This window comes from Cupressus sempervirens, chromosome 3 (genome assembly GCF_028749045.1).
Source record: "Cupressus sempervirens isolate cs-2001-9-10 chromosome 3, ASM2874904v1, whole genome shotgun sequence".
Taxonomy (NCBI): domain Eukaryota; kingdom Viridiplantae; phylum Streptophyta; class Pinopsida; order Cupressales; family Cupressaceae; genus Cupressus; species Cupressus sempervirens.
In genome coordinates, this window is record NC_143120.1 from 1077196433 (window position 1) to 1077217186 (window position 20754).

Below are 20754 nucleotides of genomic sequence, written 5' to 3' on the forward strand. Positions count from 1 at the left end.
CATCAGAGATTCTCAAGGTGACTCCTGTCCTTGCAAGTAGTTCAGTTGCATCTTTCATATGGGATCTGACAACTTATGTCAGTCTCCTCAGTTTGAAGAGGATTAAAAATAACTATCTCATCAAGACTTTCTAATAGTTGTGGCTTGATGTGCTTTCTCACTTGCAATGAATTCAAAAGATAATATATCACCAACTCTTTTCTTTAAGCACAAGTAGATCACTTTGGGTAGTGGTACAAGAAACAATAAGAAGCAAGTTCTCTGCAATTGTACATACTTGTTGCATCAATGTCACCTGGCCAACTTGTAATCTGTGTCTAGGTCCTACAAACAAGTTCTTTGATCCGAGGATGGTTGTCATTATAATTAATATGCTAGAGAAGTCAACCGTTTAACCATGTCCATCTGTTAATCTAACATTAGCAAGAATCTGAAGAATGATGTCCAGTACAGATACATGCGCCTTCTCTACTTCACTAAATAGAACAACACAGTACAGTCATCTTCTAACTGTATCTATCAATTTTTTGCCCTCTTCATAACTAATATATCTGTAGTAATTGGTTAAAACTCAATTGAAATAATGCTTATTTTGATTACCTAAAAAATAGAAATTCAATTGGAAAAAGAACAATCTGATAGAAACCTATTGCAATGATAGACAACATACCTAGGCGGAGCACTGATAAGCCTGGAAACAAAATTTTGTTCCATGTATTTAGACATGTCAATCTGCACTAGCTGGTTTTTGTCCTCAAACTGTTGTTTTGCAAGAGCCTTTGCAAGCTCTATTTGGCCCACTCCAATGTGTCCCAAGAATAGAAAGGATCCAGTAGTTTTATGTGCTCTCCCAAGTCCTATCTTTAATTTGACCAAGGCATCCGTAACTGCCTTGACTGCTTTGCCTTGCCCAATGACTATTTCATGCAAGCATTCAGCCAAGCCCAAGAGCTGTTCCTTATCAGTTTGCATAAACCTGTTAATAGGAATACCCGTCCAACGACTTACCACCTCTATGACATAGCAATATATCCATGAGTACCAATTATAATTAGTAGAACTCTCGCATGATTACACATACCTATGCAATTTCAAGTGCCTCGTATCTCAAATCGATGACTGTCGCCACATCCATCTGGCTTTCTACCACCTGTAGGGTAGACATCAACTCTTCCCGTTGTTGCCTTAACCTGCAGATCTCATTTCCTCTTTCTTTGGCACTCTCCAACTATATTTTGAGAGGGATGATCACATCCCTCAGATTCGTAATCTCTTTTCAAACCTATACGATTGGTAAAATGTGATAGTAAGTTCCCATAAATCCCATGGAAAGCCCCCTTGCAAACCACACAAGGTTTCCTTCCTGATTGCAAACATAATGCTCAACCGAGATAGAATTAAAATTGAACTATTAAAAAAAGAAAAGGAGAGTAAATATTAGTACCAACCTCCACCAGCCTAGCCTGCCTTGCTTTATCTTTCTCCTTTTTGGGTGCATGCAACTCAACTTCCAGTTGAGTATTTTTTTTTTCAAGAATACAAATTTCTTTTTGTGTACTATCTAACCGTGCTCTTAAATTTATGCATGCTCCATCAAGAAGATCAATTGCTTTTCCAAGAAGATATCGACCTGCTCAGAATCCAAACATGGAAACAATAATGAAACACTTTTACATGAAAGCGCACAAAAAATGCATGCATTCTGCTTGAAGTAAAATTAAGGTCTCAAGCCTCATCAAGAGTCTAGAATTTAAAATCAAGACAATAAGTTTACAAAATTATCTGATCAAATCTCATATATTTTTGAACTTACCAGTTATATGACAACTGGATAATTGGGCAGCAATCACTAATGCACTATCCATGATCCTCACACTATAGTGCCCTTCGTATGTTTCTCTCGAACTGTGCAAAATGTTGATGGCATCAGGCACACTGGATTCAACCATGAACACCTACAAAAAATAGTCAATACGGTAAACTATTCACAAAGTGGCATATGGCCATGACATGACACAATTACGTTAGGAAAAAATAAGTCTATTTTAACTATTTTAACATTTTTAGTCTTCAAATGAGATTTCATATGTGATAGTTAAGCTATCCATGATCATACAATGAAAAGAAAGCACTAAAATAGAAGTTATAAATTGAACAACCTACTGGAAATGATGCCTAAACTCAGAATTCTTCTGTACACATTTGTTATACTCATCAAATGCAGTTACACTGACACACTTCAATTGACCATGAGCAAACATGTGTAAATAAATTATCAACATCTATTGAACATAAAAAGAATCTCTTGGTCAACTAGTTATAGTGATAGCTTCTTACAATGAGTTTTAACTTTATAATCATGAAGGAAACGCAAAACAACAATAACAAGAATAACGCACGGGATCCAAGAACCAAGTGCAATTTATCTATAAACAATATTACTCTTCATTGAGTTTTCTCTAAGTCCTCACATACAGACTTAACATGGTCCTCAAAGTTACCCATGCAACCCACTCTAGATACTAAGGTTCCCATGTCCAACGCTATCAATCTAACCTCCATCAAATTATTGCAACATCCCAAAGAAATTCCATCAATCTCAAAGTTCTCCCAATGCAAGTTCATTACTTCCTAAATCAATTAAAAGAGTTGCAATTTATGGGTCACCTTTTATATATCAAGCATTAAGAAAAAGGAAAGAAAAAGTCTGTACTTTTATGTCATAGTCCGTACTTTTATGTCATGTCTTTATGTGGCTATTTAAATCAATTTTCAAAAATATTGATAAAAAGATAATTTAAAATCTTTTCCTACTTTTATGAAACATATATTTTATAAAAAATTAAAATAAACTATGGAAAAAGAAAGGGTTGGAAATAAGCAGCAACTACTTATTGAAATTATATATTTGCTAAAAAAAAAAAAAAAATTGTTTTAAAAATAATATCTATAAATTTTCCTATAAACAAACATTATCGTCAACAAATCTAACCACAAAAAGATGAGAAATTCCAAGTAGAAAAAATAAGTTGAATAGCTACATTTAATCTAGAAATTAAATCTCAACTCGGACAACTTACTTTGGCAAATCCCCTCTCACAATCCATTTTGATGGGGACACAACCCAACAACCAGAATAGACACAATAGAAAGGGGAAATTATATCAACTGAGAAAATAAGCTGGTACAAACAGTGCAGAGAAAATAAACTCAAAACATGCCCTGCGGGCTTACAATAGCATAGATCTGGAGAATATTTCTCCTTTTAGCACCTCCTCTCAAGCTCCAATCCGAACTGCCTTTTACAATGCCAGAAATCTCCTTAAATAGACCCCGAAGGGTTAAGGACTAGGAGTAAATTCTAGAAAGTGCTAGTAGGCATCCACCGACAAAATAGAAGGTTCCGGAAGCTGCGTTAGAAGTCGGTGCAATTCTAGAAGAATCCAGAAACGGTAGCCGAACTTCTGGGAGGCATAACTTTTGAACCGTAACTTCGATTGACGAACCGTTTACATTTTTGGAAAGCTCTCGAAGCACTCTATAGCCCTATGGACCAGCTTTGCTCGTCCCCAATTTTTCGACCCTTTTTGAGGTCATTTAATGCCCCAAACTTGACTTTGAAGCATTCTTAGGGGGTCTCCAAAACTCGAAAAACTGCAATAACTTTCAAACCGTGGGGCCTTTTGACCTGATTATTTTTCTAGAATGCTCTAAATCTTGATTACATTCATCTGGTCAAGTCACACCTTCTAGGTCACCAAAATGATGGTCAAATTGCATGCTCCTATTTTTTCAAGATTTTTAAATGCACTGATAGTTGAACTATGAGAGTTGGAACCTTTATTTGAGCCAAATGGGTATCCAAAAATGCAAAGACATAAAATAGAAACTAATTCTAAGTACATTTTTTTGGGTGACACAGGATTGCCCTTATACCTCTAGATGCTCCTGCATCAGACACCCAGGGTAGATTGAAAAGTGACCCTGTCACTTTATGGATGGTAGAGGAAATCTCAAATGGGAAACCTCAGCTTCTGAAATCCAAGTTGAGTCTTCGATCGGTCGTCCTTTCCATTTGACCAAATACTCTTCATACTGCCTGTTTCTGGTACTCCTACCCACACGATGATCTAGAATGTCTTCTATCTCCTCCTTCTTAGAAGTAGGAATTGGACATGGCTCTAAAACCAGCTCCTCATCAGTACCATCATCATGATACTCTGTCAAATCTGCAATGTTGAAAATGGGAGAAATGTGAATACCTTCTGGCAGCTCAACCTCATATGCATTTCCTGAGTTATGTTTCTTCAAAATTTTGCAGGGACCAAATTTCTTCATTTTCAGCTTGTTGTAAGTACCAACTGGAAATCTTTCTTTTCGTAAGTGCACCATGACTAGATCCCCTACTTGGAATTCCTTATGTCTTCTCCTTGCATCAGCCCTAGCTTTATACTCTTGATTCATCTTTATAATGTGTGCTTGAACCTCCTCATGTAGACGCTTGATGTGTTCAGCAAATTCCTCAGCTTCAGCACTTGTTCTCTCCCCTTGTTCTATCTTCCTCAATTCTGGTGCAGTCCTTGGGCTATTTCCATATACAATTTGAAATGGTGATTTTCCAGTACTCCTATTTACAGAGTTATTATAAGAAAACTCTGCCTGTGGTAGAATCAAATCCCATCCCTTGGGCTTATCCCCAACTAAACATCTCATCAAATTGCCCAAACTTCTATTTACCACTTCTGTTTGGCCATCAGTCTATGGGTGATGCGTGGAACTGAATTTCAAGTCTGTTCTCAACTTCTTCCACAATGTCCTCCAAAAATACCCCACAAATTTAGTATCTCGGTCAGAAACTATACTTCTTGGAAGACCATGTAGTCTTACCACCTCTTTGAAAAACAAGTCTGCAATATGGACAGCATCATGAGTTTTGTGGCATGGAATGAAATGTGCCATTTTGGAGAACCTATCAACCACCATGAATACTGAGTCATTACCCCTTTGGGTCCTCGGCAATCCAAGAACAAAATCCATACTTATGTCCTCCCATGGCCTTGATGGAATAGGCAATGGCTGATATAGGCCAGTATTTTGACTAAACCCCTTGGCCACTTGACAAACCTGGCAACTCTGTACAAACTTCTTCACATCTTTTGTAATTTGAGGCCAAAAATAATGTTCTCTAAGAATGGCAATGGTCTTATCCCGACCAAAATGTCCTGCCATCCCTCCACTGTGTTTCTCCTTAATCAGATTTTCCCTCATGGAACTCCTTGGAATGCACAATTGACTACCTTTGAACAACATGCCATCCTGAATCAAATAGTCTAACCACTTGGTTCTATCTACAGCAACAGGTTCTTTACAAGCTTTCCATGCTTTAGCAAAATCAGGATCCTCAGGGTACAAATTCTTGAGTTCATCAAACCCAACTACTTCAACTTGCATTGTTGTAAGCAACAATTGTCTCCTACTTAATGCATCTGCAACCCTGTTAGATTTTCCACTTCTATGCTTTAACACAAATGTATAACTCTGCAAGAATTCTACCCACTTCATATGCCTCTGATTCAATTTACCTTGGCTATTTACGTACTGTAATGCCTGATGATCAGTATACAAAACAAATTCCTTTGGCAATAAATAATGCCTCCATTTCTGTAAGGCCTGAACTATTGCATAGAACTCTTGATCATAAACAGAATACTTCTTCTTTGCATCATTCAATTTTTCACTAAAATATGCAATAGGATTACCTTCTTGGCTTAGTACAGCCCCAATAGCGCTACCACTAGCATCACAATCCACCTGGAATACTTTTCTAAAATCTGGAAGTGCCAACACAGGCTGTTCAGTCACCTTCTTCTTTAGCAATTCAAAACTTCTCGCGGCTGCTGCAGTCCATTTGAACTCTTTTCTATCCCCTCTTATTGTATCAGTTAGAGGTGCACATATGCCACTGAAATTCTTAATAAAGTTCCTGTAAAAACTAACCAGACCATGAAATGATCTTACCTCAGTAGCAGACCTTGGAGTAGGCCATTCCAAGATGGCTTTTACCTTCTCTGGATCCATTTTGAGACCTTCAGGTGATATAACAAATCCCAAATAGACTAACTCCCGTTTTGCAAAGACACACTTCTTTAGATTAATTAACAGTTTCTCTTCCCTTAGCCTTTCAAGGACACTACGAATATGCAGTAAATGTTCTTCCAAAGTCTTGCTGAAAATTAAAATATCATCCAAATAGACAATAACAAATTTTCCCAAGAACTTCTTAAGTACCTCATTCATGAGCCGCATGAAGGTGCTTGGGGCGTTCGTCAATCCAAAGGGCATGACTAACCACTCATAAAGACCCTCCTTGGTCTTGAAGGCTATTTTCCACTCATCTCCTTCTCGAATCTGTATCTGATGATAGCCACTCTTCAGATCTATCTTTGTGAAGCACTCAGCTCCACTCAAGCAGTCCATAAGATCATCCATTCTTGGCAAAGGAAATTGGTACTTGATGGTTATCCTATTTATAGCTCGAGAATCTGTACACATCCTCCACTCTCCATCCTTTTTTGGTGTGAGTACTGCAGGTACTGCACATGGACTCAGGCTCTCTCGAATCAAGCCCTTCCTCAACAGCTCCTGAACCTGTCTATTTAGCTCCTCTGTTTCAATAGGATTCATCTTGTGAGCAGCCTTGTTAGGCAAACTAGCTCCTGGAATCAGATCTATTTGATGACTGATTTGCCTTACTGGTGGCAATCCATCTGGAACATTATCAGAGATAATATCTCCAAATTCTCCTAGTAAATCTGAAACTTCAAATGGTATTTCACTACTACCTTCTTTATCTTTTCTAGGAATCAAAGCATAGCACATGTGCTGATGTTTCATGCCATCTAAAAACTTCCTTCCATCAACAAGACAAATCCTAGCACTGCTACATACCTTTTCACCTTCCTTTTTCAGGGGCTTCAATTTGTGGCGAACTCCATCCTTTGTCAGAGAGTATGTGTTTGCATGTCCATCATGTATTGCATGTCTATCAAACTGCCATGGTCTACCCAACAATAGATGGAAAACATCCATCGAGATAACATCACAAAGAACTTCATCATGGTAACTCCCAATTTTGAATTTTACTAAACATTGTTCACTTACTAGGACCTTATGATCATCTTTTACCCAAGAAATCCAATAGGGCTGGGGATGTTTCTCCCTCTTGAGCTTCAGCTTAGAGACCATCTCTTTGGATACCAAGTTATCAATGCTACCACCATCAATGATCACATCACAACATTTATCCTCACACTTGCATCTGGTACGGAACAAGCTCCTCTGTTGTCCTGGTTCATTTTCACCACTTAGTAGGACTCTTTCATTTACCAAGGTCTCTCCTCTTTCTGCATCCTCTGAATGTGATGATTGTGCATCCTCATCCACATGAGCAACCCTAGCTTGGCCCTCAGCTCTCCTATCTGTCCTTCCTTGTCATTGAGGGCATTCAAAGGCACGATGACCTTCTTCATTGCAATGGAAGCAGGTACCACGGAAGCCTCCTCTTCCTTGCCCACATCCTCTACCTCTTTCTCTTTGATTTCCAAAGTCTTGATCATGGGAGCGGTTGAAACCCTCATTCCTCTGGTTCCTGCTAGTACCCTCATCTTCATTTTTCTTTTGAGTTTCATTGCGGCCTCCAGATGATCTACCGCTTCCCCTTCCTCCTTGACCATGCCCTCTTTGTCTTCCTTCAAACCTTTTACTCAGCTTCTCTTCAACTCGTAGGGCAAACTAGTATGCTTCTTCAACGCTGGTCATTCTTACCAGACTTAGTTCTTCCTGGATGCTAGGTCGTAACCCACTGATATAACGAGCAACCTTCTCCTTATTTGCTTCTGCATGCCCCGCTCTAATCAGGAGTCAATAAAACTCCTCTGTATATTCTTGGACTGATCTTCCTGCTTGCTTTAACCCATGCATCTTCTTAAATAGATCAAGCTCGTAGTCCATAGGAATGAACTGCTTCTTCAATTTGTCCACCATGCGATCCCATCTTGTGATCTTCTCCTTTCCTCTTCTAAGTCTTTCCAGTTGAATCTCTTGCCACCAGATTTTGGCATGGCCTTTTAGTTTGGCCTTTGCAAACTTAACCCTATCTGGGTCCCTTATATCCTCATATTCAAAGTATTCATCTAGTTCATTGATCCAATCGATCAACTCATCTGGTTTCAAATTTCCCAAAAATATACCCACTTCAATTGTAGGTCTTTTCCCAAACCTAGAAATGGCCCTAAAAAGCCTTTCCTCTACAGGATTCAGAACTTCCCCGTCAACTTCCATTACTTCCTCTTCATTGTCATCCTCACTATTGTCATCTGCGGCAATATTTGCTCCTCTACGAAGCTCCTCTTACAATGCTTGTACCTGTCTCTGGAGGGCTCTAACCTCCTCAGGATCAATAGCTCTGGCCCTTCCACCACACTCTCTTCGTGGAGGCATCTTCTAACTCGAACCCACAACCACACAGTCCTGGTGCAAACTGCCTCACAGTCGGCGCTCTGTCTACACACTCAGGAAAACCCGCTCTGATACCACTTGATGGGGACACAACCCAACAACCAGAATAGACACAATAGAAAGGGGAAATTATATCAACTAAGAAAATAAGCTGGTACAAACAGTGCAGAGAAAATAAACTCAAAACATGCCCTGCGGGCTTACAATAGCATAGATCTGTAGAATATTTCTCCTTTTAGCACCTCCTCTCAAGCTCCAATCCGAACTGCCTTTTACAATGCCAGAAATCTCCTTAAATAGACCCCGGAGGGTTAAGGACTAGGAGTACATTCTAGAAAGTGCTAGTAGGCATCCACCAAAAAAATAGAAGGTTCGGGAAGCTGTGTTAGAAGTCGGTGCAATTCTAGAAGAATCCAGAAACGGTAGCCGAACTTCCGGGAGGCATAACTTTTGAACCGTAACTCTGATTGACGAACCGTTTACATTTTTGGAAAGCTCTCGAAGCGCTCTATAGCCCTATGGACCAGCTTCGCTCATCCCCCATTTTTTGACCCTTTTCGAGGTCATTTAATGCCCCAAACCTGACTTTGAAGCATTCTTAGGAGGTCTCCAAAACTCGAAAAACTGCAATAACTTTCAAACCGTGGGGCCTTTTGACCTGATTCTTTTTCTGGAATGCTCTAAATCTTGATTACATTCATCTGGTCAAGTCACACCTTCTAGGTCACCAAAATGATGGTCAAATTGCATGCTCCTATTTTTTTCAAGATTTTTAAATGCACCGATAGTTGAACTATGAGAGTTGGAACCTTTATTTGAGCCAAATGGGTATCCAAAAATGTAAAGACATAAAATAGAAACTAAGTCTAAGTACATTTTTTTGGGTGACACAGGATTTCCCTTATACCTCTGGATGCTCCTGCATCACATTTGGCCAGCCCCTCTACCACTGATGTCTTACCAACACCATCCTCTCAAATCAGCAGGGGACTATTCTTTGTCTTCTGGCAAAGAATTCTAATGATATGCTCTATTTCTTCATCTTTGCCAATCATTGGACCAGGCTTCTCTGTGTCTTCTAGAAGGTCGCGACCATATGCCTTGAGGGCAGGGAAATTGTTTACATTCAAAAAGAGGTCGTCTAGTACATTCTTATGGTCCCCCTCACTCTCCACTTGAAATTTTACATTTGCAGGGTCCACACCTGCTTCCTTGAAGCACTCAATAATTTTTAGGTCTTGCAATAGACCAACAACTAGGTGGTGCACCGCCAAAATATGGTCATCATTATTCTTCCTCACACTTTGTGCACTTCAGATACAATTTGTAACAATAGTGCTTCAAGGGATTTCCTGCATAGTAGAGCTGGAGCCATTAATAGGTAAACATCTTGGTAGTGATACAAAACTTTCTTGACCGACTCCACTACTTCGTCTCCACTAGGAGTACTTAATAAGATTAACTATCTTAGCAGTCCACGCTTATCCTCGATGAGGGCAATGGCCAGGTGAACTATTGTACCTTGTGCATGGCCAATTGTACAAGCCAACTCCACACTTGTTGCTATAGCTTCGTTTGTTTTGTTGGAACATCTCTCTAGATTCATGATATTGGATATTAGAGAATTTCTCTAAGGCTACAGGGTGAAGGAAATAATGATATAGGTATACAGGCTTCTTGAGAGAGCTTATGCTTTTGCAGATGCCAATACTGATATAGGTATATATGGCCTTATTGACGGTGATAACAATATATGTATACGACATTTTGGACAGAGATTTTGCCTCTGCAATTTCCTTCCTGGACAAGATTTTTTTGCTAAAATAAATTGATTTTATAGAATGCATTGCAAATTCTGAAAAATTATGGGTCCTTAGTAAATATCTAGGATTCAAATTATCCAAACTGTCAGAATTCACTATCTAATATCTTCACACTCTAATAGAGGATCTATTCAAAAAAAATTCACTTGAAACAGTCCAGATCAAATATGCACTATTCCAAATAATACTTAGTCATTTATGGAATTACTGAATGCATATCGTGCATCACACTATGTAATTATTGAATACAATTGTATAACCATTGCATATATTCCTCCTTATCAAAACTTCTGTCATTTCATTGCAAAGTTTCAAATAACTGGTGGCTAGTCGCCATCATTTGCAATACACCCACTACTCTCTTTCATCAAAAATGTGTGTCATGGCCTTTTCAACTATTCCATGTCAAAATGACTATTTCACGATTGGTTACTGAGATGAAAATCTATAAGGGGAGGTGGAATTATGAAGAATTAATTAAGTCAAATTAAAAAGTATAAAAATTAAATTATTTATATAATTATAAAAAAATTACATATAGAATAATTCTTTAGACAAAAACAAGAAAAGATGAATGCTCTATATCAATTCCATTCATTCTTAGAATCTATATCATTTCAACCCATTCTTAGAAAAACAATTATTCATCTACTATACTTTTAGACTCTAGACTTCTTATTGAACATTCATCTCACACAAATAAAAAAATGAACACTTTAAAATATCAAATACTAATCTTAAAACCATTCACTTAAAATGTCCAAAAACATACTACTCAAATTTCAAAAGAAATTTATGTATTACTTATTCTCTATTTTTATCACACGAGTATCATAATTTATACAACTTAGAGAATCCTATAGGTCAAAATGTATCCAATTGATCAATTGAATTAATGCCTTCCTTTTCTTGCCTTTGATACCCATCTAGAATAAGACAATGCAGAAAGTGAACTTAATTTCAATCAAATGAAATATCATCTAAACTATGAACTCTGTGAAACTTAGTAAATAATTCTGAAGTTAAGGGTGCTCTAATGTTGGTGAGATTATAGACTACATTATCTCCATTTAATGTTTTCCCTCTATAGCATGGCATAACGTGTGATAATTTGGTTAGCAAATTCACTATGTATAGAGGCTATCACTCACTTATGACATAGGAAGTTAATTAAAAGGAAAAAAATTTGAAATCTTGAAAGTTATTCATGCCTTCATCACTAAAATTATTTAGCTATGACCTGCCTTATATTTTTTTCTCTATTAAACTTGACTTACCAAAACACATAAATTGAAATTTTGTTGCACCAACATCTACCATCTACTACAACTTGATATTACACTAGACATACCTAAGTGGAGCATCGATATGTCTTGAATCATCCTTCAGATAGCTATTTTGCTCCAACTTGCCAATTATTGCCACACCCTAAAAACTATGGATCAATCCTTCACTTTGCTAACTGATTTCATGCAGTCTTCTTTCAAGAATTTCATTTTTAAAGGGATCATCTTCTCTATCAAATCACCAATCTCCTTATGTATTTCATAGAAAACTTCCTTGCAAAACGACAGTGATTCAACCAACATTACTTTAAATAAACTAGCAACATCTATTGAACCCTTTAAATAAACTAGCAACATCAATTTAGTTTAAATAAACAAACCCCTTTTTCAATTTGAAGCCAACCAATTATATTAACAACCACTTGGCATTAAACATAAAGATATGAATGAAAAAAAAAAAAATCAGAAAAGTCACTAAGCATCACGAAAAACCAAATGTAGTTCATCAATAATCGAAAAAAAAAATTCCACCTCCTTCCATAAATAATTAAATCAAACATCAATGTCACCTATGCATGTCACCCCAGCTACTCAGGAAAGCCTATTTTCACTTCTATCAAACTTTTTGGAAGTTGCGGAAAAATTAGAAACTTTTATGAATTTCCGTAATCAAATAACAGAGGAGCTAAAGAAGTAAATGGTCACAACGGCAATGGATTCTAGGTAAAATTTGCCTATTATTTGATTAGTTGCAGGCGTAATAAAAAAGGAGTTTTTATATATTTTTAGATTACTTCATTTAAGCTATTTTAGCATGTCCTAGATTACTGATGGTCTAAATTTTGTGCAAGCAAGTCAATTCGTTTATCAGGATTTGTGTAGTGTCGTACGCTTGCATCTACTAATAAACAGTAGTATAATTTTCATTATCGATCCTCAACTTTTTGTTGAAGGTCAATGGAAGCTAAGCTAGCTTAGATTAAGGTATTTATGTGACTCTAATTTTTGATGAGGACCCTTCTAATGTAAGGCCCAAAATTCAATCTCTCAATAAAAGTAGTTAGGCTTCATTTTTCACCTATTGAATAATAGTTTGGACAAGCATCGAACCATGGAACACAAATTTATATGAAGAGGAAAAATAACTCTCAAAAATAGACATACAGGACCACAGTCTTTGTCGAGAACAAGATCTAGAGCTGCATCAGAGACTATCAAGGTGACTCCCCTCCTTGCAAGCAGTTCAGTTGCATCTTTTATATGGGATCTGACAACTTCCATCAGCGCCTCAGTTTGAAGAGGATTAAAAATAAGTATCTCATCAAGACTTTCTAACAGTTGTGGCCTGATGTGCTTTCTCACCTGCAATGAAGTTAAAAGATAATTTATCACCAAATCTTTTCTTTAAGCATAAGAAGATCACTTCGGGTGGTGGTACAAGAAAGAATAATAAGCAAGTTCTCTTCAATTGTACATACTTGTTGCATTAGTCTCACCTGGCCAGCTTGTAATCTACGTCCATGTCCTGCAAACAAGTTCTCTAACTCGAGGATGGTTGTCATTATAATGACTGTGCTGGAGAAGTCAACCGTTCGACTATGTCCATCTGTCAATCTACCAATTAGCAAGCATCTGAAGAATAATGTCCAGTACAGATACATGCCTTCTCTACTTCACTAAATAGAACAATACATTACGGTCATCTTCTAACTGTATCTGTCAATTTTTTGCCCTCTTCACAACTAATATATCAGTAGTAATTGGTTAAAACTTAGCTGAAATAATGCTTATTTTGATTACGTAAAAAAGGGAAAAACAATTGGAAAAAGAGAAATCTGAGAGAAACCTATTGTAGTGATAGACGACATGACTAGGCGAAGCACTGATAAGCCTGGAAATAGAATGTTGTTCCATGTATTTAGACATGTCAATCTACACTAGTAGGTTTTTTTTGTCAAACAGTTGTTCCGCAAGAGCCTTTGCAAGCTCTGTTTGGCCGACTCCAGTGGGTTCGAAGAATAGAAAGGATCTAGTAGTTATATGCGCTCTCCCTAGTCCTGTCTTTGATCTGACTGAGGAATCCACAAATTCCTTGACTGCTTCGCCTTGCCCAATGACTATTTCATGCAAGCGTTCAGCCAAGCCCAGGAGCCGTTCCCTATGAGTTTGCATAAGCTTGTAAACGGGAATACTCATCCAACGACTTACCACCTGTATGACACAGCAATATATCCATGAGTACAACTTACAAGTAGTACAACCCTCGCAGGATTACACATACCTCTGTAATTTGACGTGGCTCGACAATCTCTGCATTTCTTTCACAATGAGCTATTCCCGCATCTATCTCTTCAAGTGCCCCGTATCGCAAATCGGTGATTGTCACCAAATCCATCTGGCTTCCTGCCACCTGCAGGGTAGACATCAACTCTTCTCGCTGTTTCCTTAACCGGTGGATCTCATTTCCTCTTTCTTTGGCACTCTCCAACTATATTTTGAGAGGGATGATTGCATCCCTCAAATTCGTAATCTCTTTTTGAACATATACGATTGGTAAAATGTGAGTAGTAAGTTCCCATAAATTGAATGGAAAGCCCCCTTGCAAAAAACACAAGGTTTCCTTCCTCATTGCAAACATAATGCTCAAGTGAGATAGAATTAAAATTGAACTATTAAAAAAAGAAAAGGAGCCTAAATATTAGTACCAACCTCCACCAACCTAGCCTGCCTTGCTTTATCTTTCTCCTTTTTGGGCGCATGCAGGTCAACTTCCAGTTGAGTAATTTGTTTTTCAAGACTACGAATTTCTTTTTGTGTACTATCTAACCGCGCTCTCACATTTATGCATGCTCCATCAAGCAAATCAATTGCTTTGCTAGGAAGATGGAGACCTACTTAGAATCCAAGCATGGAAACAAAAATAAAATGCTTTTACATGAAAGTGGACAAAAAATGCATGCATTCTGCTTGAAGTAAAATTAAGGTCTCAAGCCTCATCAAGAGTCTAAGAATTTGAAATGAAGACAATAAGTTTACAAAATTATCTGATAAAATCTCATATATTTGTGAACTTACTAGTTATATGACAACTGGATAATTGGGCAACAACCACTAATGCATTGTCCATGATCCTGACACTATAGTGCCCTTCGTACATTTCTCTCAAACTATGCAAAATGTTGATTGCGTCAGGCTCACTGGGTTCAGCCACAAACACCTACAAGAAACAATCAATAAGGTAAACTACTCACAAAGTGGCATATGGCCATGACACAACACAATTACGTTTGGAAAAAATAAGTCAATTTTAACTATTTTAACATTTTTAGTCTTCAAATGAGATTTCATATGTGATATTTAAGTTATCCATGATCATACAATGAAAAGGAAGCACTAAAATAGAAGATATAAATTGGACAACCTGCTGGAAATGATGCTTGAACTCAGAATTCTTCTCTACACATTTGTTATACTCATCAAATGTAGTTACTTCGACACACATCAATTGACCACGAGCAAGCATTTGTGTAAATAAATTATCAACATCTACTGAACATAAAACAAATCTCGTGGTCAACTAGTTATAGTGACAGCTTCTGATCATGAGTTTTAACTTTATAATCATGACGAAAATGCAAAACAACAATAAGAAGAATAACTCATGGGATCCAAGAACCAAATGCAATTTCTCTATGAACAATATTACTCTTCCTTGAGTTTTCTCTAAGTCCTTGCATACAGACTTAACATGGTCTTCAAAGTTACCCATGCAACCCACTCCAGCTACTAAGGCTTCCATGTCCAACGCTATCAATCTAACCTCCATCAAATTACTACAACATCCCAAAGAAATTCCATCAATCTCAAAGTTCTCCCAGTGCAAGTTCATTACTTCCTAAATCAATTAAAAGAGTTGCAATTTATGGGTCACCTTTTATACATCAAACATTTAGAAAAAGGAAAGAAAAAGTTCATTGTTTTAAGTCATAGTCCGTACTTTTATGTCATGTCTTTATGTGGCTATTTAAATTAGTTTTCAAAAATATTGATAAAAAGATAATTTAAAATCTTTTCCTAGTTTTATGAAACATATATTTTATAACAAATGAAAATAAACTGTGGAAAAAGAAAGGGTTGGAAATAAGTAGCAACTACTTATTGAAATTGGAAAAAAAATTATTTTAAAAATAATATTTATAAATCTTCCTACAAACAAACATTATCCTCAACAAATCTAACCACAAAAAGATGAGTAGTTCCTAGTAGCAAAAATAAGCTGAACAGCTACATTTAATTTAGAAATTAAATCTCAACCTGGACAACTTACTTTGGAAAATCCCCTCTCACAATCTATTGGGCCAGCCCCTCGACTACTGATGTCTTACCAACACCGTCCTCTCCAATCAGCAGGGGATTGTTCTTCATCTTCCAGCAAATAATGCTAATGATATGCTCTATTTCTTCATCTATGTCGATCACTGGACCAAGCTTCGTTGTGTCTTCTAGAAGGTCATGACCATATGCCTTGACGGCAGGGAAATTGTTTACATCCAAAAAGAGGTCCTCTGGTACATTCTTAGGGTACCCCTCCCTCTCCACTTGAAATTTTACATTGGCGGGGTCCATGCCTGCTTCCTTGAAGCACTCGATAATTTGCAGGTCCTACAATAGATCAATAACCAGGTGGTGCATCGCCAAATTATGGTCATCGTTTCTCTTCCTCATGCTTTTTGCGCTTCAGATACAATTTGTAACATTAGTGCTTTGAGGTATTTCATGTGCAGTAGAGCCAGAACCATTAATAGGTAAACATTCTAGGTAGTGATACAGAACTCTCTTGACCGACTCCACTGCTTCGTCTCCTCCAGCAGTACTTGACAAGATTACGTGTCTTAGTAGTCCACGCTTATCCTCGATGAGGGCAATGGCCAGGTGAACTATTGTAACTTGTGCATGGCCAATTGTATGAGCCAGCTCCACAATTGCTGCTATAGCTTCGTTTGTTTTGTTGGAACATCTCTCCAGATTCATGATATTGGGTTTTAGGGAATTTCTCTAAGGCTACAGGGTGAAGGAAATAATGATATATGTATATAGGCTTCTTGAGAGAGCTTCTGCTTCTACAGATGCCAATACCGATATAGGTATATATGGCCTTCTTGACGCTGATAACAATATATGTATACGACATTCTAGACAGAGATTTTACCTCTGCAATTTCCTTCCTGGACAAGATTTTTTTGCTAAAATAAATTGATTTTATAGAATCCATTGCAAATTCTGACAAATTATGGGTGCTTAGCAAATTGCTAGGATTCAAATTATCCAAACTGTCAAAATTCACTCTCTAATATCTTCACACTTTAATAGAGGATCTATTCATAATTTTTTCACTTGAAACAGTCCAGATCAAATATGCACTATTTCAAATAATACTTAGTCATTTATGGAATTACTTAATGCATATCATGCATCACACTATGTAATTACTGAATACAATCGTATCACTATTGGATATATTCCTTCTTATCAAAATCTTTGTCATGTCATTGCAAAGTTTCAAACAACTGGTGGCTAGCAACCATTGTTTTTCAATACATCCACTACTCTCCTTCACCAAAATGTGTCATGGCCTTTTCAACTATTGCATGTCAAAATGATTGTTTCACGATTGGTTACTGAAATGAAAATCTATAAGGGGAGGGGGCATTATGAAGAATTAATTAAATCAAATTAAGAAGTATAACAATTAAATTATTTATATAATTATAAACAAATTACATATAGAATAATTCTTTAGACAAGAACAAGAAAAGATGAATGCTCTATATCAATTCCATTCGTTCTTAGAATCTGTATCAATTCAACCCATTCTTAGAGAAACAATTATTCATCTACTATACTTTTAGAGTCTAGACTTCTTATTGAACATCCATCTCACACAAATAAAAAAATGAACACATTAAAATATCAAATACTAATCAGAAAAACATTCACTTAAAATATCCGAAAACATACTACTCAAATTTCAAAAGAAATTTATGTATTACTTATTCTCTAATTTTATCACATGAGTGTCATAATTTATACAAGTTAGAGAATCCTATAGCACAAAATGTTTCGAATTCATCAATTGAATTAATGCCTTCTTTTTCTTGCATTTGATACCCATCTAGAATAAGACAATGCAGAAAGTGAACTTAATTTCAATCAAATGAAATATCATCTGAACTATGACCTCTGTGAAACTTAGTAAATAATTCTGAAGTTAAGGGTGCTCTAATATTGGTGAGATTACAGACTAGATTATCTCCATTTAAAGTTTTCCCTCTATAGCATGGCATAACATGTGATCATTTGATTAGCAAATTCAATATGTGTAGAGGCTATCACTCACTTATGACATAGGAAGTCAATTGAGCTTTAAAAAAAAAAAAAAATTGGAAATCTTTAAAGTTATTCATGCCTTCATCACTAAAATTATTTCGCTATGACCTGCCTTATTTTTTTTGTCTATTGAACTTGACTTACCAAAACACATAAATTGAAATTTTTTTTGCAGCAACATCTACCATCTACTACAACCTGATATTACACTAGACATACCCAAGTGGAGCACTGATAAGTCTTGAATCATCGTTTGGATAGCTATTCTGCTCCATCTTGCCAATTATTACCACACCCTATAGACTATGGATCAATCCTTCACTTTGCTAACTGATTTCATGCACTCTTCTTTCAAGAATTTCATTTTTAAAGGGATCATCTTCTCCATCAAATCACCAATCTCCTTATGTATTTCATAGAAAACTCCCTTGCAAAACCATAGTGATTCAACCTGCATTACTTTAAATAAACTAACAGCATCTATTGAACCCTTATAACATCAATTTAGTTTAAATAAATAAACCCCTTTGTCAATTTGAAGTCAACCAATTATATTAACAACCACTCGGTGCTAAACATAAAGATACGAATGAAACAAACAACAATCAGAAAAGTCACTCATCATTACGAAAAACCAAATGTAGTTAATCAATAATCGAAATAAATAATTCCACCTATGCATGTCACCCCAGCTACATAGGCAAACCTATTTTCACTTCTATCAAACTTTTTTGAAGTTGCGGTAAAAGGAGAAACTTTTATGAATTTCCATAATCAAATAATAGAGGAGCTAAAGAAGTAAATTATTGCAGCAGCAATAGATTCTAGGTAAACTTTGCCTATTATTTGATTACTTGCAGGCGTAATAAAAAATGATTTTTATATTTTTTTAGATTACTTCATTTAAGGTATTTTAGCACGTCCTAGATTACTAATGATCTAAATTTTTTGCAAGCTGGTCAATGCGTTTATCGAGATTTGTGTAGTGTGGTACACTTACATCTACTAATAAATGGTAGTATAATTTTGATTATCGATCCTCAACTTTTTGTTGAAGTTCAATGGAAGCTAAGCTAGCTTAGATTAAGGTATTTATGTGACAATACTTTTGGATGAGGACCCTTCTAATGTAAGGCCCAAAATTCAATCTCTCAATAAAAGTAGCTAGGCTTAATGTTTCACCTATTGAATAATAGTTTGGAAAAGCATCGAACCATGTAACACAAATTTATATGAAGAGGAAAAAAACTCTAAAAAATAGACATACATGACCACAGTCTTGGGCGAGAAAAGGATCTAGATCTTCATCAGAGACTATCAAGGTGACTCCCCTCCTTGCAAGCAGTTCAGTTGCATCTTTGATATGGGACCTGACAACTTCCATCAGCTCCTCAGTTTGACGAGGATTAAGCCTGGCCAGCTTGTAATCTGTGTTTAGGTCCTGCAAACAAGTTCTCTGATCCAAGGATGGTTGTCATTATAATGACTATGCTGGAGAAGTCAACTGTTCGACCATGTCCATCTATCAATCTACCATTAGCAAGCATCTGAAGAATGATGTCCAGTACAAATACGTGCGCCTTCTCTACTTCACTAAATAGAAAAACACAGTATGGTCATCTTCTAACTATATCTGTCAATTTTCTTCCCTCTTCATAACTAATATATCAACAGTAATTAGTTAAAACTCAGCTGAAATAATGTTTATTTTGATTACTTAAAAAAGCGAAAATCAATTGGAAAAAGAGCAATCTGAGAGAAACCTATTGCAGTGATAGACGACATACCTAAGCGGAGCACCCATAAGCCTAGAAAAAAAATATTGCTCCATGTATTTAGACATGTCAATCTGCACTTGCAAGTTTTTGTCGTCAAACAGTTGTTCCGCCAGAGACTTTGCAAGCTCTGTTTGGTCGACTCCAGTGGGTCCCAAGAATAGAAAGGATCCAAAAGTATTATGTGCTCTCCCAAGTCCTGTCTTTGATCTGACCAAGGTATCCGCAACTACCTTGACTACTTAGCCTTTCCCAATGACTATTTCATGCAAGCATTCAGCCAAGCCCAGGAGTCGTTCCTTATCAGTTCACATAAGCCTGTTAACAGGAATATCCATCCAATGACTTAGCACCTGTATGACACATCAATATATCCATGATTACCAATTACAAGTAGTAAAACTTTCACATGATTACACATACTTCTCCAATTTGATGTGGCCCGAAAAACTTTGCATTTGTTTCACAATGAGCTATCGCCGCATCTATCTCTTCAAGTGCCCCGTATCTCAAATCGGTGATTGTCACCACATTCATCTAGCTTTCTGCCACCCGTAGGATAGAAATCAACTCTTGCCGTTGTTGCCTTAACTGGTGGATCTCATTTTCTCTTTATTTGGCATTCTCCAACTGTATTTTGAGAGGGATGATCACATTCCTCAAATTCGTAATCTATTTTCGAACCTATACGATTGGTAAAATGTGAGTAGTAAGTTCCCATAAATCCCATGGAAAGCCCCTTTGCAAACCAGACAAGGTTTCCTTCCTCATTGCAAACATAATGCTCAAGCAAGATAGAATTAAAATTGAACTATTAAAAAAAGAAAAGAAGCGTAAATATCAGTACCAACCTCCACTAGACTAGCCTGCCTTGCTTTATCTTTCTCCCTTTCAGGCACATGCAGCTCAACCTCTAGTTGAGTAATTTTTTTTTCAAGACTACGAATTTCTTTTTGTGTACTATCT

At 36.8% G+C, this 20754-nt stretch overlaps 3 protein-coding genes across 3 annotated transcripts; all 3 read right to left on the minus strand.

Annotated features, from left to right (window-relative positions):
• Positions 1 to 391: 391 nt before the first annotated feature.
• Positions 392 to 3107, minus strand: LOC149570496 (chaperone protein ClpB1-like). The gene is made up of 7 exons (XM_089817199.1): positions 3081 to 3107; positions 1814 to 1955; positions 1449 to 1630; positions 1289 to 1363; positions 1100 to 1190; positions 671 to 1013; positions 392 to 476 (listed from the first exon to the last, which is right to left on the minus strand). The coding sequence occupies exons 1-7, from the start codon at positions 3105 to 3107 to the stop codon at positions 392 to 394; spliced, it is 945 nt and encodes a 314-aa protein (XP_089673325.1).
• A 6384-nt stretch (positions 3108 to 9491) lies between these two features.
• On the minus strand, positions 9492 to 15515 carry LOC149570497 (chaperone protein ClpB1-like). Its single transcript, XM_089817200.1, has 8 exons — positions 15366 to 15515; positions 14702 to 14843; positions 14336 to 14517; positions 13908 to 14114; positions 13587 to 13837; positions 13123 to 13240; positions 12791 to 12988; positions 9492 to 9728 (listed from the first exon to the last, which is right to left on the minus strand). Exons 1-8 carry the CDS (start codon positions 15513 to 15515, stop codon positions 9492 to 9494), a joined length of 1485 nt encoding a protein of 494 aa, XP_089673326.1.
• Positions 15516 to 19419: 3904 nt separating this feature from the next.
• On the minus strand, positions 19420 to 20325 carry LOC149570498 (chaperone protein ClpB1-like). Its single transcript, XM_089817201.1, has 4 exons — positions 20212 to 20325; positions 20101 to 20141; positions 19801 to 19998; positions 19420 to 19606 (listed from the first exon to the last, which is right to left on the minus strand). Exons 1-4 carry the CDS (start codon positions 20323 to 20325, stop codon positions 19420 to 19422), a joined length of 540 nt encoding a protein of 179 aa, XP_089673327.1.
• Positions 20326 to 20754: the final 429 nt, after the last annotated feature.

Excerpts from the sequence above, each read along its gene's own strand:
- LOC149570496 (XM_089817199.1), bottom strand. The coding sequence starts at position 3,107 with ATGGATTGTGAGAGGGGATTTGCCAAA. Across the intron at positions 1,956-3,080 it reads GTGAGAGGGGATTTGCCAAA|GTGTTCATGGTTGAATCCAG; the intron begins GTAAGTTGTCCG and ends TATTTTTTGTAG. Across the intron at positions 477-670 it reads CTTATCAGTGCTCCGCCTAG|TGAAGTAGAGAAGGCGCATG; the intron begins GTATGTTGTCTA and ends TGTTCTATTTAG.
- LOC149570497 (XM_089817200.1), bottom strand. The coding sequence starts at position 15,515 with ATGAACTTGCACTGGGAGAACTTTGAGATTGATGGAATTTCTTTGGGA. Across the intron at positions 12,989-13,122 it reads GTAGATTACAAGCTGGCCAG|GTGAGAAAGCACATCAGGCC; the intron begins GTGAGACTAATG and ends ACTTCATTGCAG. Across the intron at positions 9,729-12,790 it reads TCGACAAAGACTGTGGTCCT|GAAGCAGGTGTGGACCCTGC; the intron begins GTATGTCTATTT and ends GAGTGCTTCAAG.
- LOC149570498 (XM_089817201.1), bottom strand. The coding sequence starts at position 20,325 with ATGAATGTGGTGACAATCACCGATTTGAGATACGGGGCACTTGAAGAG. Across the intron at positions 19,999-20,100 it reads ATTCCTGTTAACAGGCTTAT|ATCAAAGACAGGACTTGGGA; the intron begins GTGAACTGATAA and ends TACCTTGGTCAG. Across the intron at positions 19,607-19,800 it reads CTTATGGGTGCTCCGCTTAG|TGAAGTAGAGAAGGCGCACG; the intron begins GTATGTCGTCTA and ends TTTTCTATTTAG.